The 24760-nt window shown below is 42.8% G+C and overlaps 1 protein-coding gene across 7 annotated transcripts in view; it reads left to right on the top strand.

Moving 5' to 3' along the window:
* PTPRF (protein tyrosine phosphatase receptor type F) overlaps window positions 1-24760 on the top strand; it is a 657420-nt gene that overhangs the window by 610250 nt on the left and 22410 nt on the right. For all 7 annotated transcript variants that reach the window (XM_069981278.1, XM_069981277.1, XM_069981283.1 and 4 more), the window contains 4 exons: window positions 5267-5455; window positions 15977-16087; window positions 23625-23894; window positions 23993-24574. In XM_069981278.1, the coding sequence (XP_069837379.1) occupies window positions 5267-5455; window positions 15977-16087; window positions 23625-23894; window positions 23993-24574 (1152 nt within the window). The remainder of the gene's footprint in view (window positions 1-5266; window positions 5456-15976; window positions 16088-23624; window positions 23895-23992; window positions 24575-24760) is intronic.

Below are 24760 nucleotides of genomic sequence, written 5' to 3'. Positions count from 1 at the left end.
TCCATCTCTCTATGTTCTGCCTGTCTATGAGCTGCAGTCTGATCTCCCCTCTAAACACTGATCAATGGCGAACCTTCACTAATAAGCATCGGTGTCGGAAGTAGCAGCCCTTTCTTTCTCTGTTTCAATCGATTGTAGACTGGGGCAGTGCTCTGCTCCGCTTCTCTTGAAGTTTGGCAGCGATTTAACCCCTCACAGTCAGGAAGTAAAAATGAAAAGGAGGCTTGAATAATGACTTGAAATCTCTGGGAAACACGACAGTCCCAGTATGAAGACAGCCTATGAGTGACTGCACCGTGATCGACAACCACCCATGAACACAGACACCACGTCCATCTTCCGAGCTGTCCCCAGATGGGGAAGAATTGACAGGAAAGTCTAGAAACCTCCCTGTCCCCATGATATATCTCCAGTGTGTATACCTCCAGGCCTTAGTGCAATTTAGTGGTTTACTGCAATTTTTCTAAAAGGAGCCGTAAAATCTTTCAATGAAATTGAAGAACCTATTGGACTGGGGCGAGAGGTTCCATATAGACCTGGAAACCATATGTATAGTTGATCGTATCTAAGGCGTCAGATCATGACCCCCTCATGGGGATAGAGGACTTGTTTGTATCTCAGTATTGATCTGTACGTATGTGCATGAAGCAAGGATTGCAGGGGGTACAGACCCCCCCATTATTCAGTAGTTGTACAGGCATGATTACCAACATTTTTTTGAAATTCATTTGCAGGTTTTAAATTGTAACATTGTATAGTTTTTTAATATAAAGAAGTAAAGAGCAGTTTGAACACTTCCGCAGCTGGAGTACTTCCTTGTTTTTGTATTTATTATTACTGAGAAGACCCTCAAATTCCCCCATTTATGGTCAGTTTATTGGAAAGTATAGCAAAGAGCAGACATAAACACATTAGAGGAAGTCACAGAGTCACATAGTACAGTATTTATGACCATTGCTTCTGGTGTCTTTCTGAATCTGCAGCCTCCTGTATCTCAGGTTGGACACGTAATCTCTTCACAAACACATGACGTGTCTGAGGATTACGCTCAGCTCCCTGGATGTAGGGAAGGCCATGGGATCCTATTAGGCAGACAAGCCAAATCCATTGTTTGTTCAGAGGCGCCGCAGCAGTTATGGGATCGTCTGACCACCTAGGAAACTCACATGGAAGAACGTCTAACTCCACGATAACTGGCCGTGTCTTATTGTCTCCCCCTATCTGTAAACAGAAAGCCGTCATCTTTCGTCACATAGTGGAAGGCTCTGTTCAGCTCGTAGTATGTCTCTTGACAGAGGTTGTCGCCCAACTTTTTGAGGGACTGTCCAGTTATGTGGTAATGTCTTGTTTTACCATTCAGGACTATAGGAAAGCTGGGTCTACTTGAGCTGTGGGCAGATGAAGATCACCCTGTAATTCTTTATAAAACATTGGGTAACTCTGGATCTGTCTTTCCCACGATTCTGCTTTCACCATTGGAAATGGGCCACTCATTCGCCGTTTTTCTTTCATTCCAATAGCTTCTTGTTGAATTGACCGTATTGTAGTGCTATGTATGATAAATGTGGCCCATATTTCAGGCAGTTTTTTGCCTTGTGGATTTCAGCGCCATCTTTCAGTTGGGGTAAGATTCGGCAGACATGAAACTTTTGCAATTTGCAAATAATTATGTCTAAAAACTGGTGGAAACTGGTAGAATACTAAATTAAGTTTAGTTGTGAAAATAACTAATTAAATTATTCGCCAAGACATTCTATGAGAACTTTATATTTCCTATACAGACCCCCCCCCCTCCCCCATCCAAATTGCTGCTATCAGCCCCAACACTTGTCTGTAGAAGCCTCCGGCCTCTGTTTAAGTTGCAGGTGCCTTCGATCTGCCACGCCGCGTCCTGTTCATCAACCTGTGTTTGCGCTGGGATAAATCAATAGGACGGGTCAACGGTGCATTAATTACTCCAGAGCTGTCTCTCTACTGTTTAAAAAGGAAAACGACCGGCTTAAGATTAATTACCTTCTCACAGACGATGGCTGGATTGGCCCCGGAGCCTGCTGGCTGTGGCTCGTCCGTATGTCAGTGAAGCGGCTGGCTGGGCTAATCACTGAATAACAGATTTGTTGCTGCTCACACCATGAGGAGGATGCAGAGGTGCGCAGGACGTGTGCTCATGGACTCTGCATATCGGATGGTGCCCAGCTTCCTCCATTACTGATAAGGCCAGGTACGAAATCTGGCCTTCTGCTGCCATCTGCCCAAGACCGGGAATTAGACTGGTGTAAAATTTAGGCAGAAAAATACATACATGTTTAACTACAAGTACTAGAACACCTCATGTCACTTGACCCTGGTAAGCTCCATCACTTCCCAACATTCCGTACTACAAACTACTACTACACACTACACAGCTTAGTAGTGCAGCTGAGTGAAAACCCCAGTGGGATCAGTCACGGAGGTCATATTATCTCACTGCTTTCCCCGGACAACAACACAGATGTATATAAGGAGTTCAGAAACTTGTTGAATCATATTTACAGGGATTTCTTCTTAGTTTGTCAGTATTGTGGTGGCGTTGTGTTCTGTTCTTGCCCTATTACAGCTTGTTCAGTGCTTTCTCCTCCTCTGTATTGACCCCGCACTGTAACGCCGCTCTGTGTACTGATACTCGGCTTGAGTCACCGGTTCTGGGACATTTTGCAGCTTACCGGCCTCTCCACCTTGAGAGAATGGAGGGTCTTTTGTTTATAGCGCGCAGCAGGAGGGTCAGTCACTTACCAATCGCAGTCCGCCCACGCCTCCCCACAACATTCAGTGTTAATTGGGGGGAAGAAATCCTGCCTTCTGATTTTTATTTATTTACCCGTCTCCCAGGCCGCCGGCTTTTTAATTTCTGAATAGTAGCTGAAAGTTATGGCTGTGTCTCAGCAGCTAAATGTGTATTTATAGCCCGCTCCCTTACCAGGCCTTTGTTTTACGTGCGCTAGGACAGCGGCTTTGCATATCACCTTCTCAGCTGTGCCTTTCAGCTCTTTGTGCCTCGGAGTGTATTCAAATTAAGTCAGAGAATGCTTCGTAATGAACACAAAGTTCAGTGCCTCCGACTGTGACTGCCATGCCTCGTACGCCTGTCCTCTCCCGGAGCGGGATAATCCTCATCAGACTAGTTCTGGGACTATTATTCTCTCACACGGAGAACCCGCTTCTACTACATATATATAACACAAGCATCTACCCCACAAAACTTCATTGTTCTCATCCAACACTTGACTGCTGATTTTGTTACTTGGCATATAATACTGTACATCATCGATATACTGTACAATAATAATATAGCACCAGAGTCATAGGTCATTGTGCTTTAAAGCAGTTCACTTATGTGAACGAAGAGTTAAACGGAAACTGGGTTAAGCTGTGAACCTATCCTCAACTCCTATAGCAATTTCATTATAAAGGTCAGACAGTGGGTACTGCCATGGGTCACCTCTCCACCCCAGACAGTCAGTCTTTTGAGTTTTACACTAGGGATGTGACTGTAAAGACACAGTGATATCATAACTTCCAGGTTGAAAAATTGTGAGTATAGGTGGAATAAAGTGTCCTACAGCTTTAACTGCTATCAGTCACGGAACGATTATCGAATGTATTTAGCAGATCGTCCTGTGTAATAGAAGGCAATGATCAGCCGACATGAATGATGTCAGCTAATCGTTTCAGTCATTTGTCTTTCAACATGTTCAAAGACAAATGACTGTGATAGCAGTGATCTGCTGCCGTTGCTCCGTGGAATAGGAGCAGTGGCAGCAGACCGCCACTATCCTCTATGGGCTGCCTAGACGATCTAGTGATCACCCAGGCAGCCCCCCATGGGCTCCCATGCAGTTACCCGCTCACTGACGCTGTGTGTAATAGTGGCGGCAGTGAGCAGGGAACAAGTGCTGACAGCGCTCTTTGCTTCTCTATGTTGCCCTTTGTAATAGGGGATATACACATACGCTCTTGGAGAGTGTTTATGTATTATCAATGGGAAGAAGGGAGTAATACATTATAAAGGTGCCCATAAATTTTTAAGAACTAACGATCGTTCGACCAACAGTCATTTTTCAGGCCCCATACATGTGAATAGTAAATGAATATTCATTTGTTTCCTATTGGTAAGAGAGGGGTGCTCTGGCACTGTTTTATCCTTCCGTAATCATAAGGTCAGGCACTGCAAATCCGTCACACCACCTCTTTCTCTCCACCGACATGATCTGTTGGTGGAGAGTTGGGAGGCCGCCATATACCTTATACTGTTTGCAGACCAGATGGTGGCACTGGCTTCAGCTGATTTAAGTATAAAGTGTATGGGAATCTGTAGATGGATATGTATATTTATATGTCTCCGGACTCATCTAGTGGTGGCTTATCTCCATGGAAAACCAACTGGGCACTGAAATTCAACAAATTCAACAAGTTTGATCTCTCTGAAAACCTGGTTATCTGCCAAATATTTCATGTGTATTGCGGGCCTCAACACCCCCCCCCCCCCCATACCCAATGCAAATCTGTAGGCTTGGCCACCATTGATCTAATATGTATGCTGTCCTTTAGATGTATGTAGGCATTTCTGTCTTTGCACCTGAATTTTTATTCTCCAGCTCGGCGATACGCATATAACTTCCACTATGTTGATGTTTCGTGTAGCCGCTGACCTATTCCTTTCCCCCCTTTAAAGGATTTTACTTGTTACTACAAAGGCAGCAAATTATTCAGTCCTGAGGGTGTTTGTACTAATGTGTAAATATAACTCTGGAACGCACAATGGGTCTTTTCCTCATAAATCTTCCAGGAATAAGGTCATCTCTTTGTTGCTGTAGAGACTGTGCTATACACCGGATCCTGGAGAATAAGGAATTCTATATTACATGTACCGGGGCAAATGCAGGAAATATTGTGTAGTGATTATAAGAACGCATTATTGGCGTCAGACAGACATGCCCTGAGTGTGGTGCATTAATAGAAGCCATGCTATACGGAACGCACTTCAGTGTTTTAATATGTGTAATAACATTGGGTCTATGGCTAAAGGGGATGTGGTAGTCAGGGGGGGGGGTAATATGACTTCTGTCAATCTTTGAGAAGTTTTGGAGCTGATGATTATTACAGAAACATGGAACATGCTTATTACACTGATAAATTAAATAGAATCGTGAATACCGTTAATTATTGCTCTAACGTTATCAGAAACTGACGCCATTCCTCTAATCTTGTGTTCATTCCTGTTTTGCAGAAGAGCAGCTGCCACATGGGTTCCCCATTATTGACATGGGACCCCAGCTCAAGGTGGTGGAGAAGACTCGGACAGCCACCATGCTCTGTGCCGCCAGCGGAAACCCAGATCCTGAGATCTCCTGGTACAAGGACTTCCTTCCCGTGGACACAGCCACCAGTAATGGAAGGATTAAGCAGCTCCGCTCAGGTACGGTGTGTGGACTGTCCAATGGAAATTGCTCTGGACAATTTATTTCAGTCAAGAACAAACATGGAGTCAACTGAAGAAGACAATTATTTGTTATTTTTAGTTTATTAGAAGCTTTTATAGTAGTGATGTATTCTCCAGTGTCAGAAGTTTGGTAGAACAGGTATTTTGCTGAGCATTTGCCTGTTACCAACTTACGTATATTAAAGGGGCTATTCACTATTTCTTGCAAAAACAGCACCACATCTATCCTTAGGTTATGTGTGGTATTGCAATGCAGCTCCATTTACTTCAGTGGACAGGCTAGGTGCAGCCATGTTTTTATTTTTTTTATTTTAGAGAGGTGGCTGCAAACTGCATATCAGGAGGTCTGACAATGAATAAAGTTTAAAGACTGAAATTTTTGTAGCTCAAGATAACCAAGATTACATATGTAAAAAAAAAACAACAATTCTGCTTAACCTTCAGGGTATCTTTACACACACCGTATCGCAGCGGATTTTCTGCAGCAGATCTAAATAACTGAACATAGAATCAAATCTGCACCATCAAATCTGCTGCAGATCCGGTGTGTGTGAAGGCACCCTTAAGCGCATTTCCCTAAAGATCAGGATCACCGCTGATTCTGAAGCCGTGATCTGCAGAGTAGTCAGTGTCGGGGGTCACGTCTTTGCTCCTGGGTCTCATTGCTTGGTTTGGTTTTCTTTAGAGTGTTATTGAAGCCCATGGCTGTTACCTGAGCGTGTCGCCATCTCACATGTCCGGTTATTATCTCATCCGTCAGCACAATGTCTATTGCTCTCCACGCTCGTGTTGTAATCCGCGGTCGGCGCGGCTGCTCTTCTTTTTCTTTGACAAACTTTGTTATTGGTAAAGTCCATGTAATTACTGAACTGACTCTGACTCCTAGATTGAGTTTGCGCCCCCAACACTCTCCAGAAAAGGAGGGGGGCTAATTACAATTATAAATCCTGCGCTTATGGAGAAACGGCGCTGACCTTTCTGCCTCCCCCTCCCGCAAACAGGTTGTAATCTTGCTATATTTGCACGCTAAGAAAATATCACCCGTGGTAATTATTTTTAACAGCGTTATGCAGCAGGACACGAATGTGGGGAAGAAAGGGCAACATTATCATTAGAATCTGTTATATCAACACAATCATTAGAGCTGTGAAGGAGACGGACTAGAAGAGCCTTTGCCGCCAGTTAGTGCGACCGCCCCAAGTCACTGCAAGTCAGAAACAGAAAAGAGCTCACGATACTTTCACTACTAAATTACTTTTTGTACAAGTGTTCATGTCCGTTTTTGACCCACATGTCCACTGTTGCTAAGATACAGACCGTCAGGCGTTATTCCAGCACTTTTTTTTCCCCTATTTTTGTCTCTTGAGAGAATTCATTTGATGAAAGTCGCTGCGGAGAGGGCAGGTGAACAGATTGGCGAAGGCTTTTTACTGCTCACACATCTCCCACATGTTCAATGTCTGGTGAACATTTACTGCCTAACACTACATACTTAGCGCACAGATGTCATACACCGAAACCTGACATCCCCAGGAGCAAAACCAAGCATGTTACAGGAGCGGAAATGTTGTCAAGTTACAATCAACTTTTCTCAGTTTATCTTTGTCGAAAGGTTTAGAAATATACATCATAGTATTCTCACTTCTGGAGGATAAAAAGACAGTGATATATATATTCCTACCTGTTCAGATTCATATATTGCCCAATAACAATAGTAGTTATAGCCGTGTACAAAGGGGCAGTATTATAGTAGTTATATTCTTGTACATAGGGGGCAGTATTATAGTAGTTATATTCTTGTACATAGGGGGCAGTATTATAGTACTTATATTCTTGTACATACGGGGCAGTATTATAGTAGTTATATTCTTGTATATAGGAGCAGTATTATAGTAGTTATATTCTTGTATATAGGAGCAGTATTATAGTAGTTATATTCTTGTGTATATAGGAGCAGTATTACAGTAGTTGTATTCTTGTACATAGGAGCAGTATTATAGTAGTTATATTCTTCTATATAGGGGGCAGCATTATAGTAGTTATATTCTTGTATATAGGAGCAGTATTATAGTAGTTATATTCTTGTATATAGGAGCAGTATTATAGTAGTTATATTCTTGTATATAGGAGCAGTATTATAGTAGCTATATTCTTGTATATAGGAGGCAGTATTATAGTAGTTATATTCTTGTACATAGGAGCAGTATTATAGTAGTTATATTCTTGTATATAGGAGCAGTATTATAGTAGTTATATTCTTGTATATAGGAGCAGTATTATAGTAGTTATATTCTAGTACATAGGAGCAGTATTATAGTAGTTATATTTTTGTATATAGGAGCAGTATTATAGTAGTTATATTTTTGTACATAGGGGCAGTATTTTAGTATTTATATTTTTGTACATAGGGGCAGTATTATAGTAGTTATATTTTTCACACAATTTTAGTGTAGTTATTACTTCATTCGGATAATTTAACAGACCTGTTATGTTCAGTAACTTGTTCCTGTTGAATCGATATTACAGTCTTACGTATTATTCTTAAGAATATACTCATTGTACTTGTGGAAGAACAGAATTCCAGTCCCATATAACAGTGCTCTGGTTCTTGTAACATTACACAGGTTATTAGCAGGTTGATTTCCCTGAAAGAGTATTGTAATAATCCCGCCTGGTTATATTGCACTTGACTCCATTCACTGTTCTCTTTTTTGTATATCTTTGCAATAAGCTTGTTGAGTTCCACTATCACTGAACAAAGGCCTTGGAAACAACGACAAAGGATTGAGTGGGGAACACCAGGTGCTGTAGACGCATAAAATGTCTCTTAACAGCTCTAAAAAACGACATAATGGTGAGAACTCCTAATAATAGACTTAGCATGACCGGTTAATGCATCAGATCAAGAGTAATAAGATCAGTAGGATACAGAAAGTATGTTCAGTCGGCATTAGTCAGAAAAAGAGAGAGCAGCCCTGATTTTAGCAGGATGTGGTTACCTGACTTTTAGTATGTCTCTGCCCTTACATATTGGAGGTTATTGCTTACTAGTCATACAATCTCTGGACATGGCTGCTTATGGACTTGGTGGTTTCACTGGACCTTTGGGTTCATTGGACTTTTCTCGCTCTAGTCATAGCAGTCTCTTGTAATGGTCAGGTCTTGTCATGGCGGTCTCTTGTAATGGTCAGGTCTTGTCATGGCGGTCTCTTGTAATGGTCAGGTTTTGTCATGGCGGTCTCTTGTAATGGTCAGGTCTTGTCATGGCGGTCTCTTGTAATGGTCAGGTTTTGTCATGGCGGTCTCTTGTAATGGTCAGGTCTTGTCATGGCGGTCTCTTGTAATGGTCAGGTTTTGTCATGGCGGTCTCTTGTAATGGTCAGGTCTTGTCATGGCGGTCTCTTGTAATGGTCAGGTCTTGTCATGGCGGTCTCTTGTAATGGTCAGGTCTGATCACAGTAGCATCTAGTTATTATGCACTTTGGTCATGATGGTCTCTGATCATAGCCAAATCTTGTCACGACTGCCTTTGCCCATGGCTATTTCTGGTCACTGGTCTTGGCGTTTTTTGGGGTACTTGGGGTTTTTTACCCTAAGTTGTTGAAGTTCTTTGGAAACCACCATTTATTTAGTGTTGGTGATGTACAACCTGTTGAGTTTCTATCAGAGGAAGGAACATTCTGTTTTTCGGTTCCTTATCACTTTTGAGTTACTTAAAGTAATACTTTCGGGATACTTTTTTAGATACTTTAAGTTATCCAGGATTAGAAAAAGCATAGCTACTTTCTTGTAATAACAGTGTGGTATTACAATGCAGCTTCAAAAGTGGTGCTGTTTCTGTAACAAATCGACCATGGTTTTTCCGAGCCTGGACAACTCCTTTAATTGCCAAGGATGAAAATCTCCTATGCCCTATCCTTGCACAGCTGATAAACTGTTACATTGTATCGGTGCAGTTAAAAGCTTTCTGCCAGGAGAGATTTCTGCTGCTTCTGTGTTTTGCTCACAGAGGATTGCAGGCCATTTCATGATACATGGATGGTACATTAGTCACGTCAGATTGGCTGAGCTGTAATAAAATACAGTCCTCATCTTGTGAACCATTATCTTTGCTCTTTCTGGATGGGCAGAATGTGGTCAGTGGGGGAGGGAGAGTAGAAATAGAGATTACTTTCTGCTGGAGCTTTCATTCCTGCATAGAGCTGCTAGAGAAGCTTTGAAGTAATCGGGTTGCATATCCCAAATGTCTCCATATTACTCCCAGTGCCCATTGCGGGCTGCGGGGCATCAGATGTCTGATGGACTCTGCAAATCAATGTAAAGTGCTTTGATATTCGGCTTTCTTCTTTGTCTTGTTTGTTTAACTCTCTATGCGCTGAAATAACACGGATCATCCCGCAGAACAATAGCGGCACAGCTAAAAACCCACAACTGTCTGAATGTCAGATGGCGGCACAAAAGAATAGTGACCTTTAATACATTCTGCCTGCCTGACACAAAGTGAGATTAATAACCTGATGGTTGATTGAACACAATGCTATTGTAAGCTGTTGTCTGCCAATACAAGCCCAGACCCTCTCCAAGGCATCATTATGGCCAATATCAGATGAGTCACTTTTGCATCTGTGTTACAGACATGAATCTTAACCCAACCATCAGTGTAGTGATTCACTATGAAAGTGCCATAGGTCCCCTCTGTTCAGGTTAATAGATTCGATGTCGGGCCAGGACTTTATATCTGTAATATAGATGCAAATATGGGCCTGTCTTAAAGGGGTTATCCAGCGCTACAAAAACATGGCCACTTTCCCCCTCTCTTGTCTCCAGATTGGGTGGGGTTTGGAACTCAGTTCCATTGAAGTAAATGGAGCTTAATTGCAAACCCGACCTGAACTGGAGACAAGAGAGGAGGAAAAGTAGCTCCGGATAACCCCTTTAAGCTTGTCTGAAACTAATCTATAGGTCATCAATTCCCATACTAAGATCCTATTTCCACTCAGTACTGGCTTTTACAAGGCAGGTAATATATATTCTTTTTATATGCATAGGCATTAGCACTATATATATTGGTTTGGTGCCCATCCGTTTTCTGCATTTCTTATGAAATCTCTAGGGTCTCCACTAAGCCAGGTTTTAAAATTTAGGTGAGAGAGTAGTGCCATTAGGAGGTTCTCCAAGCTTAAAAAAAAAGTCTGCTTTCTTCTTTAAAAAAAAAAAAAAAAAAAAAAGCACCTCTCCTGTCTTCAGTTTGGGTGTGGGTTTTAGAGCAATGTTCTATTGAAGTGAATGGACCTACATATCCCAGGGACAGAGGTGGTATTGTTTGTGCAATAAAGTAGCTCTGTTTTTTATAACCCCCTTTAAAGTCTATTTTGGTTATTAGTTGCGATTAGCTATAAGGAACACAGTTGATATTGTGGGTAATATCTATTCTATACATATACTGGGATGTATACATCTATCTCATATACATCCCAGCCACTGACCGACATCCTGATCACCAGAAATATTACAGTGCCAATCAGACAGGAACATTTCTAATATCAAAAATACATTTCTCCCTGATCGGCTGCAGGGCATTGTGCCTGGCCGCTCTATTTTACTTTTCACAAGTTCACTATATCCTCTTCACCCTGAAATCTGACTGCAAATCAAAGCTTGATGAGATGACATATAAAATATTATCATGCGTAGCCCATGCTTAACCTTCACAGCGCTGGCATCTCTCACTAACCATGGTTACCATGACCCGAGACAGATGGAAATGCCAGGCTGCTGTCTGGATGAAAGGCCGATGAAATCATTTTATTATATATTCAGACGTGAAACTCTGCAGCGAGGCCTGACAGGTCCGGACACTGCAAACTAACACGTATCGGGGGTCATGGATCAATGGTTGTGTGTACAGAACTGCCAAATTGGCGACTTATGTTTACAATATTGCTTTAAAGCTGTGAAAAGTCTATACAGATAACTACTTTTAAAGGCCCAAGTGCAGCTCAAAAGGTTATGGCCCCCAGAAACCTTCTTGAACCCTCAGGGCCGCACAGCGCCAACAAGGTTCAGGGATTGAAGGTCACTCCAGTGTCCTCCAAGAAACCATAAGTCAAGGTTGGCCTTCAGAGACAGGGATCCAGGGTTGCAGGTCTGTAAGGTGCCTGATGGCCATGCAGGTCTCCCCAGATTGGTGAATAAAGGGGAGAGGGATATGTGCCATCACTTAGCAGGATCCCACCACCACTATAGGGGCATTTGTGCATTTAGGTCTTTAAACTATTTGGTCCGCATGGCCTGAGTCGCCTACTGGTAGCTGTTGGACCACCTTGCGTACACCCAGAGCATACCCTCACTATTAATATGTACCTATCCATATTCTGCATATTCTCAGATCATAGCCATTCATTAAAACAGATACAACAATGCCAAGAATAACTGACTAGTGGAGCAAACCCTGTACCAACCGGCCCTTCCCTTATTGCAGAGGCTATTTACATTAGCCTATGATGTGGTCTTTAACATTGTGGTCCTGTTGGACGTCTGCATCTTCCATAATGACTGAACAGACCGGTACACAGCTCCCCTAGGGTGACAGACAACAGTTATGTCTTATGACATCGCCCATATTGGTTTAGAAATTGCAACCGCAGGGACCTTGCAGATCAAAGCACATTTGTGGGGGTGGCTGTACTCCCTGCCCATTTACAGTGGGTATAGATCAACACTGTGGTTATTGCTGCAGGTGTGTATATATATTTATAATAACACTCAATACAATGTAACCTTTCATAGCATATGGACCCCTCCCTCCAACACATATCTGCTGTGGGGGCGATGGGCCGAGCCCGGGTGATTCATCAGATAATCACCAGATGCCATATTATAGGTGGCAGATATCCAACTGGTACCTGCGAGAGCAAAGGGAGGGAAATTGTCATTTAGGAGATGCATGGGTTAAAAAACTGTGCGTTTGGATGGGATGCGCGGTGCAGGGAATTGTGGGGGAATTTGGCTCATTTAATGAGAGGAAAGGCTCAATCGTATTGTCTCCATGACGACTGCATTTCATTCCCGTTCTCCTTATGCGAGGAAACTGCTGGAGAAAGTTTGATATTGCTTTGGCAGAGCTCAGTGCAAATATTGGCTTGGCTGTGCCGAAAATCCCCGACACCCTGTGTGATATTAGCGCGTGACCCCGGGAGGGTCCTCTGATGATGATGATGATGGCGCTCTTTTGTTTTTTGTTTTTTTTGTACTAAAATAATACATTTTATTTCAGGTAGAAAAATGCGGCCACAACCGGAGTCTATCTGTGAGGGGCACAAACTAAACCACTAACAGCCTGGTCCCTACTGGGTTTATTGAGTGACACTGTGCGGAGGACACACATGTGCTGTAACCCATACAGACCTCATAGAAGAGAATGTACATATCAGACAATGTAGTCAGGGCCCCAAGCTTGCTAGGTTCCATTGTAAGGGTTGGATAATAGTTGTGTTACTACTCAAGCTGCACCTCCTGCTGTGATATTTGGAGGGACGTCCTTTCCCTATCAGCAGGTGAACGCTCTTAACATTAAACACCCCTACGGAGAAGATGATCGTGTGATTGCCAGCTTCAGCGATCGAGATCGATTATCTCCGGAGAACGTGCCCAGTGGTTCCAATCAATGCAATAGATTTTAGTTGCTCGCTTTTTGACCAGGGAGTCTCCATGTGTGAATGAGACATTTGGAACAAGCTAAATAAAAATATCTATTGTCCACTATCAGAGAGCTGTGATTTTTAGGACCATGATGCTTTGCAGACAGAAACAGGTTTTACAGGAGGTTGTAGAGTAGCTGTAGGTTTCTGGGATGGAGAACCTGTCAGGGTATAACAGAATAGATGTCTCTTTATAGCTGACCCATTTGTTTAGGTAGAAAATGTGACCAGCTTGTTCTCAACAGAGGACACAGGGACCGGGCCCTCACCCATCAGGGTCTTAGGGCCTTATTACACGGGACGATTATCATTCAAAAAAACGTTAGATTGTTCGGATTTGAATGATAAACGTTATGTGTAATAGCAGGCAACAATTGAACGAACAATAAAAAATCGACGATCGTTTGATAGAATCTGGACCTATTTTTATCTTTCGAAAATCGTTCGGTGTAATGACGCGTCGTTCGCTCATTCCCTAGTCTATCAGCCAGAAAGGGACGGGCGGAAGAACGACCGTGTGTGATAAGATGAACGATTAAGATAGTTCGTCATAGCGATCGTTTATCGTTAATCACTGAAAAATCGTGACCTTAGTACGATCCACCCTTAGTATTTCTTCTGTTGATGTTTCAGGGATTTTGAGCATTCAGTAAGTTCCAGTACATGTGTGTGCTCCGCACTGTGTTACATGATAAGCCCGACCTTCACTTACACTCTCCAGTCCTATGTATATTACTTCCATGTATTCCTGCTGCTTTAATCTCAATAATCCTGTGTTCTGATAACCTCTGTGTGGACAGGAGTTGCTGGTAGCCCAGACTGGCGCTATGTTCTTGGAGAGGTTAATCAGTCCCCACCTCATCCTCTGTTATCTCTTATTGTCCCCGTATCTCCTTTTACTTATTACTAACAGCTTCTTTCTAATCTTATTTGCATTCACATTACCTCACCAGGTGGTACACCGATCAGAGGTAAGAATGCCAGGGTCTTTCTCACAATGTGGCATCCACCATCCTCACGTCACCTCATTGGAGGCTCATCCGTATTCACAATTAACATTAACAATCTCACATTCTGGTTGTTTGTTCTTGTGGTCCACACAACTCGGTCGAGGAGCTGACAATCTGGCTGTACCCTTTCAGTAAAACTTTATTTTTGGTGTATATTCTTAGTTCGCGATGCCAGTTACGCAGATGAATATTTCCACCTTGACATCTTATTGATCCCAGAAAGAGAGTTTTGCACCCCACAGCTTTGGTGATCTTGATCCCCTATTAGCTTGTGGTGCTCAAAGTAACAACGGTGTGTACCAGCAGAAGCTGAAAATCCTAGTATCCGCATCCGTCACTGGAAATCACCACCAAAATTTACTCTTTAGAAGGTTTAATAGGAGCTGTGTACTGTAAATACAGACTGCCATACTCTTAAGTAGCATCTTTGGGACTTCTTAGCTCCAGCTGGTGCTGTATATTTCAGATGTTTGGCACCACAGCTTAGTAGACCATATGCAGACTGACTGTCAATGGAAAATTCCTCATCTACAAACCTGGAGGGACTTTTTATGGCATCAAATGCATCATAAATATATTCATCCAGATGCAGATCTGTAAAATAACTGGTGTCTCGGCTTTGCAATCTTCCTCCTCCTAAATTGTCTGTTTCATTCATAAAAAGGGTACAGCCTCTGTATAAAGATCCTCCAGGCCTCTCATTCGCTTGTTCATCATCACAGTCTTCCACCCTGAAACAGTCTTAACCACTAACATCCCTGTCAGATGGTTCAAGGTTTTGGGAACATGTTCAGATGGGGCAATATAGAATGTATTTGTTATAATATGGTTGTTACCCTGCAAAGGTACAGGACATCCTCTCCTTTGGACTCTGCAAGACAGATTACTCTGCAGTACCACCATTCTTGTGTAGTTGCAGCCTTCTCATCACTGCTAGACATTGGCCACCATGGGGGGACTCATCCTCTCCAGCACTAAAGTAAGAATGCACCAGTGCTGGGGAGCGGCTGCCATCTTGCTTCCTCGGTGGGCTAATAGAACCCAGTCTGAATTAAAAACTCCAAGCAGAGGTGTCAAAAGTATGCCTCTCAGGTTAGGGCTACATGTGTCATGGTTGCATCCGACTGGGGTTTGCAATGTCACAATTAGATGCAGTGTCACCTTCTGCCATTGCGATTTTCATGTCACCCCATGTCACACTAATAAGGGGCAAATCTAATCCCACCTGGACTGGTGCAGGGAGCAGCGCTCTTGACATTTACCAGGGAATGCTGACTAATAAGTAGAACAGTAATGTCACTATGCTGTAGGGCAATCGGCAGAGTCTTTGTTGCTGTGTTGCCATAATGCATTAAAATTACGTCGATCTTGAACTCCAATAAACCTTTAGCATTATCCTGGCATCTCCGTGTCCATCTAGATGTGTTACGCAGAAATGATGGCAGCAAAGTGAGACTTCTTCTCATCACTCAGGACCGAGGAGGAGACTCAGAAGAGACTTTTCACAACCTCCCTCCAGGCACTTTCACACCAGCTGATAGGACTCTGTTCGCACTTGGCACAGATTCCTCCAGACTAATTAAAGGCCTTGTTAATGCTTCTTGTCCCGCATTCTTGTATTGAAGTTGCTTGTGCCAAGCAAGATGACTTTAATAACCGGTTCTTGGTCGCATCCCGTAGGACGGTGGTTGAAAATTAATTATGGAGAAGGAAATGGTTTGTGCCACTGGTACAGAGTTAGAGATTTTAATTTGTTCTTTTTTCTTTCCTTTTTATGTTTTCCCCAGGAGCACTGCAGATTGAAAACAGCGAGGAATCCGACCAGGGAAAATACGAGTGTGTCGCCACCAACAGTGCCGGAACACGCTACTCTGCTCCCGCTAACCTCTACGTGCGTGGTAAGAATTCCATCCCATTGGGGATCACCCAACCATTGATCGCTGCTAAAAAATCATCTTTACAGGACACCAGCCAATGAGCGACCCATCTATCAGTGGCGGTCTGCTGTGTGTATGTGATGGCGAGCTGTTGTGTTGGTGAAAGGGATTTATGCTGTTTGAGTGTTACTGTGTGCCGCTCTGGGTTTGCTTGTAGCCTAATTGTGTACGATGAAAAAGTGCATTGTCAACACCATGTGCCGTCCATTGCAGGAGTACTCTGTATCATTGTTTGTGTCTTGAATGGATCTTGAATGGTATCCTATCACTGGACCCTAATGTGGCACAGAATGGGGGATGTCACAGTATCTTATCCTAATTAGAGATGATCGAACAGGGCCGAGGTTCAGGTTCTTACAAACCCGAACCATTGGCATTTGACTCCCGCTGCCTTTCTGTTCCGTGGGGAAGGTGGAGACAGCCCGAGTACCGCCTGAAAAACAGGGATACAGCCTAGGTACTCGGGCTGCCTCCAACTTCCCCACGGAACGGGAAGGCAGCGGGATTCAAATGCAGATGGTTCAGGTTCGTACGAACCTGAACCTCGGCCCTGTTCGATCATCTTTAATCCTAATTGGTGCTAAGCAATTCACTCAGCACAACCACAATTACACTATCAACAGCAGCACAGATTATTTCAGCACAGTTGTATTTTCATGTGCAAAAGTCCTAAGGGCAAATTACACATCAAGTCACTGCTGCAGAGCTGTGTCCTGACATTACTTTGTGCAGCCTTCAGATTGTATATCAGTTCTTTTTTCCTAGTTTGTAGCCTTCTTTGTATGAATATTGAGAATTTACAATGTCTGATGTCCCCGCCTTAAGTAATTATTGGGGCCTTTGCATTGACGTGGCTGCTGACATGCCTGTTAACTCATGGCTGTACCCATAAGATTCAATTCCACCCCAAACCTTGCAAATCTTTCAGTTGAAGTCACACGGAGCATTTTATGTGAGTGTTCAGAATTTCTCATTATCCAGAGAATTCACTGTGTCTAATGTGTATGGGTGTACGATCTACAATTAGCACGTTCCCCTTGACACCCCAAGTTTGTGACTATACTGGGAATAAGTTGTTTTGTTTGCACTTCACTCAGAACATACAAGGAAATCTTTCCAGATTCCATGGGAGCGAATTTATTAAGAGAGGCGTTCTGATACCTCAGTCTAATTGCGAATTGCAACAAATTCCCCTCTCCAAATGTGTTAACCATCACCCCCAATGGATCCAGATAAGAATGGCGCACATCTAGGTTTTGTTCGTATAATTTTGGTGTTGTATATGGTAGTGACACCTTTCTTTTACTTGTGCAACAGTGTTTTTCTTTCAAGCTTTTTAAGACCTCCACCTTTAAGTGACTAAGACTAGTGCCTTCTGCAGTTGAATGATGGCGCTATGAGTGAGAATGCTGGAGTAAAGAGCTGTGTGTAAAGGTGTATGGTCCAGTGACTGTGTCATGTGCAGACGGCATTGTGTGCACTGTGTGGATTGTGTGTCACGTACACATGCAGTTTTCTGTTTTTACTCTCTCTGTGTTTCTCCTTGTCTTTCTACCTACTCGTCATCCTCATCGCACCGCCATCCAATCAAACCTCCATCTCTCAGATCAGCGAGAAGGTTGGTCCCTTTCACTTCTTATCCAGATACAGATTGGCACGTCTGGTTCGACCCACCCCCTGTGGGGGAAACAGCAGAGCCAGGCTCCAAACAGAGCTTTTTCTTCTGCAGAACCCCCCCAAGATCCTGCTTATATCCCATCCTCTACCCTGTGACTCTGGTGCCTGCCTGTATTACGTGCCTGCCAGTTCAGTCCCCTCAGAGCACGCTGAAATGTGCATGGCCCTTGCCGACAACCTCCGCTCCCTCCTCTTACCCGACCCCTGGTCAACCTCCGTAGCTTGGTGCCCTTTTTCTTAGACTGTGAAATCTCCCTATGAACCTTGGATACATTGTGCTCATAACATCTTTCATAACCATTCACTGTTTGCAGCTCTTCACACAGGTTCGCTGATGCATCCTGCAATGTTCTAGAGTCAGTTTGTAATTCTGGAGATGCCAAGTTATAAACTTGTACAGACACAAAATGCAGTGAAGACTTTCTTGTGAAAGCAATAATTGACTAGAAATGGATAGACAGGATTGAGCCACAGAGCAAAAGCACAAAGAAAAATTGGCAAATCATATAGTAAAGGTTATGAAGTAAAGAGTTAGAGGAGACTTCTACAAAGTGGTTATCTGTGGCCTCAGGGATGGGTGCATCAAAACGGCACAAAACTCTCATCTAACATAGTGGAAGATGTATTAATGGTCAGTGGTTAAAGGGAATGTGTCACTTAAATTTTCTTACACTAATTAGAGTCAGATAGTAAAAGTTTATTCCAATCTTTCTATTTTCTGACTGTAACTTTTTTAATTTCACTTTATGTACATTATTATGGGGGCTGCCATCTTGCCTGGGCTGTTTTTAACAGCATTTAGTGACAAGCTTTACAGCAAGACTCATGGACATAGACAACATACTCTGTCCTGATATGAATGTGAAACATTACTGAGCGCGCTTTGTGACCTGTGAACAGCTCATTCCACAGGAAGCTGCTATTGTCTCCTCTATCCACTGGTGTCACATGTCGCTGTATTGCTGTACAGATTACTTTATAGCAGCCTCCTCTTATCACAACAGACAGGACAGGAGGTTTTAGCCCCAGTGGTGAGAATAAAAACTGCAAGATAATTGGGATTATTTTATATTATAAATAGAAAAATGGAAAATTAATTAAAAAGTCACCAAAAATAGTAAAAAAATATGTTTACGTTAAAAACATTATTTAAACATTATTTAAATAGGTCATTGTCTGATGACAAATTCCCTTTAAGAGCGCCACCTCAGAGATGTGACATATGGATAAAGGTTCTTTTTGTAAACATGTAATCCTGATGTAAAGAACTGTCCTGTAACAGAGAAGAGACTTTGGGAGGAAATATTATTTTTGCTTCATTTTCTCTCCATTTCTCTCCACTTGCACTTTTCCCTTTATGCCAATATAAAATATTTATGATATTGTGGAGCGAAATAAGATTTTCAATGCACTTTTCTGCCTTGTGGAGTTCTGTGCCACCCATGAAAGAAAACCAATCATGTCCAAAATCGCTATTAAGCTCACAAAATTGCTAATACACCTAAGCACGCACTGCCCAAACCTGTTTCCCAGGTCCCTGTCCACTATGCCCAGAAAATGTACTTTGATGAACTCCCGCTCTGTATACAAAATCAGCTCAAGTAGGCATCAGGGCAGTCCCTGGATCCCAAGTAGTCACAGTCCTGGCCAGCACTGTAATCACGCCTCTCTTACTGTTACCACTAGACTGGTTTTCCCTTCATTTGTCTATTGGGCGATGTAGCCCATACCAGTTCACATATGAGAAGGGGGCCACCTCACCTATCTCTATGGGCCCATGGAAGCCTCATGGTACATACATACTTTTTGCTATAAATAATAGCTTTGGCACTTTTGCTACTGCCGAGAATAAGTTTCCCAACACGTGTTCCCCTTTAGCGTTTCTCAGCATGAGGTGAGGGGGGTCCCGGGGGGAGGAGGGTTAGTATCTGTTTGGCTGCGGATAATGACACGTACATTTTCTTTTCGCTGTGTTCCTGGAAGCTGCTCCGCTCATCCAGGCATTTAATTATTGCTCTGCGACTCTGCAAGGTCATATATTAAAGAGTTCTTTTATCTCCGAGCCGCGGATCTGCTCCTTTTCCCTCCCTCCCCTTCATGTTATTTTCATCTGAGAAATTTCCCTGAGCGAATGCAAATTGCAGAGTATGGCCGCCCCTTCTGAACCCTGGTGTGTGATCGTCTAAGCACCGAGCCCTCTCTGAAACCACAGTCCAATAATGACATACAGTCCCCTCAATCTATCCAGCCAGCCAAATCATTTATCTTAAATATTAGAGGTGAAATATAATCTAAAACCAGGCAGGAAATTGTCTACAGTGTGTCAGGACCGAGGGCCGTACAAATAATTCCAAGTCACTAGAATGGATCGCCTCTTTCACGTATTCGAAATTTAAGTATAACGCAGATGTCGTCGGGCTTGTGGCAGCACAAACAACCTGATGGGGGTGAAACCCTCTAGAAGCCAATGTCTACCACACAACCAGTCCATAAACTTAAATTTTCTGATAGGTTTATAATTTAGATGCAAAGAGAATTCAATTTGAGGCTTATTTCAGTGGAAAATGAAGAGTCATCTGTCATTGTTCTAACTAATGCAACAGCAGTTGAAGGAGACAGACGATAGCTATTTACTGCATCGCTTTAGATGACTGTGTGGTGACTAGCATACACATTACCAGAGAAAGGGGTAGGGAAGGGAGTAGGATGTCCAACAATATACTCAGTAAAAACGTAAGAACCTTTTCTAAAATTCAGAATTGAGATAAGTGGGTACAAACGCCATAAAAAACCTGCACGGTCCCTGATCTTCTATACAAGCCATTGGATAACCCTTGTAAATATAATAGTGCGTTGATGTGTCTGCCATCTTGATTTCAATATGCTTTAATATTTAATACTATTTAATATTTAATACTAATAATATTTAATACTTTAATATGCTTTTCTAATGCCAAATATATCTCCTATTATGCCTATGGCTTTCCAGAGACAGATGGGGCAGAGTCTCATCCCATAATAGTTTTGAGTCCTCTTTAAGGGTATGTTCACACTGAGCAAATGTCAATAAGTCGGTAAAACAGGAGAGAATATGTCCTGTACAAATTAGAAGAAATTAGAAGTAATGAAATCTATGGAAGCAGCTGAGCTGGAATGAAAGAGATGACACTACAGAAATAAGGGGGGGGGGGCATTGTATGGGCCAAAAAAAAGCACAGAGTGCTCCTTTAAAGTCTTGTTATGTTACAGTTCTTCCCTTTGAAAGGTAAAAATTATGCAGTTTAAGGTTTAGGGATCTGCATTCCATCCGGGAAAGAATCCTGCACTGCTGAGATGGAGTAAAGATGATAACCGAATTGAAAATTGTACATAATACTAGAATTTAATGGCTTGGAATAAAGATTAATCTGTGAAAGTGACCACTAAGACACCCTAAGGACTGAACCATGAATCACCACTTTAAAGAAGCTTACCAGAGAGAAAGGCATGACATAAACCTATTTAATAGTGATATTTCACACACCATCAAGGAATCATCTATAGGTGTTCAGCTGAAAGAGGTAATTCAGGAACACTGTGTCTATCAAATGAGGCACCGTGGGATTGACTTACAAAATATGTAAAACTCTCAACTTAAACCGTTCTTACATTTTTCTTTGCATGGAAGGCAGATAATCAGAGGTGATTGACGGTGTTCTACCTGGCTCAGAAATCTCCGGCCTGCTCTGATCAAGCATGCGAGCCCGGCTTATAGCCCTTGATATGAATATAATTTCCATCCGAGAGCGCTAATGTCTCCTGAGGATTGTACATTATTCTTTTGTCTTCCATTATCTGTAAAGTACTGTCCTCTAAACTGTCCCACCGAGCTTAGTGCCAAGCCAAGCACGGCACATCCACAATGCTGCAATAGGTACTTCAGAGTCAATTAACACTTCGTATTACTGTAGGCTCCCAACCTCTGCATTGATGGTTTATGGTCTACTTGTTCAGCTCGCTTGTTTTCCACATTGTTCCTTTGTCGACAAGATTGGCAGCATTTTGGCACTGCCCCATGTTCTAAGGAGCGCTACATAAAAAGTGCATAAAATAGCATGTAAATACCAAACATACCATCTAGAAAGGTCATCCCTAACTTGATGGGGTAAGCAGGCACATCCCCTGTTCTGGCAGGTATTAAGAACTATGTAGATCACAGACACATTCCACTATTGCCTTGCTCATTCAGACATGTAATGGTCTGTAGTTTCCGGCTTTTTCTATAATGTATATGCATCAGTAAATGCACATTTTAAGCCTCTGGTAGCTTATTAGGGAAAATGCGGAATTGCACTTTCAGCTCCTCTACAGTAAATACCATAAACAGTCACTTCATATAAAGTCTTTACTAAACTAGCCTTTTGGAGCAGACCCAATAGTTCTATTTGGCAGCGCTCCCTGCTTCCCTCTCTCCCTTCCTGTGGATTCATCTGAGATGGATGAAAGGTGATGCCACCATCCATGGTGTTATCAGGATGGCACGGCGTTCATGCCATCTCTGGGGATGGAAGGAATGGGATTGTGTAGCCAGTTAATGCACTGAGGTCACCAAAGTGCGCAATGTGAGATGCGCCTGGCGAGTTGGACATCACTGATCATGGGATTGGGAAATGTATCCCGTCTTCTGAGCACCGCAGGCTGTAACTGCACGCTAATGCCTGTTGAATTATTAAATAGCCCTCAGTCTTCCTCCTGCTGCTGCTCTGCACTGTACTTGTCTAACTCTCTCACAATGAGGGAAATTGTGGTCACCGGAGGGACTTTAAGTGCTCGATCACCTTACTGCAGAATGTAGATCTTTTGTCCCACAGCTCCCTGCTGCTCCGACTCAGCATTTGTTAGGTCCCATAATTATATGTAAGCACTTTACAATAAGATCATAGTCAAGTGTCAGTTATGCAGAATACACTAGACATAGGTAAAGAGTTTTAGCATGGTTACATTGAAAGGAATAGTTGTCAGTTTCCATTTTGTTGATCACAGAGCATCAATTTAGGAGAACATTGCCCTGCTCAATAATCCTTAGACCTCTCTGTTACCATACTGCATGCCCAAATACCTTTCCTATTATGACCAGAGCATGGTCTGCCCTCCTGAGTATTACGGATTTTCCTTTCTCCTTTCTGCACTCCTTTGCCCTCCCTCTTCCTGCCTGAAGCATGCTGTCTGAATGTCCACCATTTGTTGTCATCACCTGCTCTGCCACAATAAGGCGGCTGGACAACTCCTGTGAATGCTACAAACCTTGGTCATCATGGCAAAGAAAGCTACATGCTATGAAGAGGTCTACAAAGGAAATGAGGAAACACCATCTTGCTATAACCATTGTCATCTTCATGGGCCTCATCCAGGGAAGGGCTGGTCGAAGCCCTGTGTATCTGCTCGTGCATCTCTATAGGTCAAGAAGATTTGTGTCATGTCAGATTTTCTTTAAAGTTTTTACAACTGGGGTGTGTAGACTGGCTGTAGTCAGGATGAATCTTTTACATACAGCACCTGGGACAATGTTTCCATGGGTCTATGTATTTGATAATTAAATATGTGATGCGGCTCCATGCCATGAAGTGATATCGAAGGCAATGCTCGGAGCTCCCCTACACTTTTCTTTATCAGTGAAAGAAAAATCGCATGTATATGAAGGTTTGTTTGTGTAACTAAACATCTTATGTATTTGTCCATTTTTTTCTAAGCAAAGGGTCAATATAAAGGTAGAAGACTTCTTGACAAACTTCAAACTTTTAGTTTCTGACACTTTTTTTTTTTCTTCTTTGGCTCTTTGCAGTCCGGCGGGTGGCACCACGGTTTTCTATTCCTCCCAGTAGCCATGAAGTCATGCCAGGAGGCAGTGTGAACTTAACCTGTGTTGCAGTCGGTGCCCCCATGCCTTATGTAAAGTGGATGGCTGGTCTAGAAGAACTTACCAAAGAGGATGAAATGCCTGTTGGACGTAATGTTCTTGAGCTGACCAATATTCGTGAATCTGCCAACTACACTTGTGTGGCAATTTCCTCTCTGGGAATGATTGAGGCTGTTGCTCAGATTACCGTGAAAGGTAAGCTTATGCTTACATATAAGAAAGACTTGACTATGAGATTACTATATTATTTTTTAGTCCAGAGCATTAATGGTTTTTTTTTTGCATTCTTGCAGCATTGCCAAAGCCACCAGTAGCGGTCACAGTAACAGAGACAACAGCCACTAGTGTCACTCTGACGTGGGATTCCGGAAACCCAGAGCCACTTTCCTATTATGTTATCCAGTATAAACCCAAAGCATTGGAAGGGTCTTTCCAAGAGGTGGATGGTGTCGCCACGACTCGCTACAGTATTGGTGGACTCAGCCCTTACTCTGAATATGAGTTTCGTGTCATTGCAGTTAACAACATTGGTCGAGGACCACCAAGTGAAGTGGTAGAAGCTCAGACAGGAGAACAAGCTCCATCAGGCCCTCCTCTGAGAGTCCAGGCTCGCATGCTTAGTGCAAGTACTATGATAGTTCAATGGGATCCTCCAGAAGAAGCCAATGGACAAATAAGAGGGTTCAGAGTGTATTACACTTCAGACCCACATTTACCTTTTAACATGTGGCAAAAGCACAATGTAGTGGACAGTCTTTTGACAACTATTGCAGGACTAACCACCGGAATCACATACAGCATTCGTGTGCTGGCATTCACATCCGTGGGAGATGGGCCACCTTCAGATATGGTCCAAGTCAAGACTCAACAGGGAGGTAAGTGTTGGATAGAAACATGGGTAGTTGGAAATGCCTTCCAGTGCTTGACTCAAATTAGAAGCCTTAAAACATGCCTGGGAACTTTTGCTAAGCCAGAAAACTCTCTATAGAGGTTACTCATGTGTAGAAAGGCTGTTTCAGAGTCTCTCGTTGGTATAAAGCAGGGTGCTGGCTGTCTGGAAA

Source organism: Dendropsophus ebraccatus, chromosome 8 (genome assembly GCF_027789765.1).
Source record: "Dendropsophus ebraccatus isolate aDenEbr1 chromosome 8, aDenEbr1.pat, whole genome shotgun sequence".
In the NCBI taxonomy this organism is placed as follows: Eukaryota; Metazoa; Chordata; class Amphibia; order Anura; family Hylidae; genus Dendropsophus; species Dendropsophus ebraccatus.
This window is presented reverse-complemented; position numbering and strand designations above follow the sequence as displayed.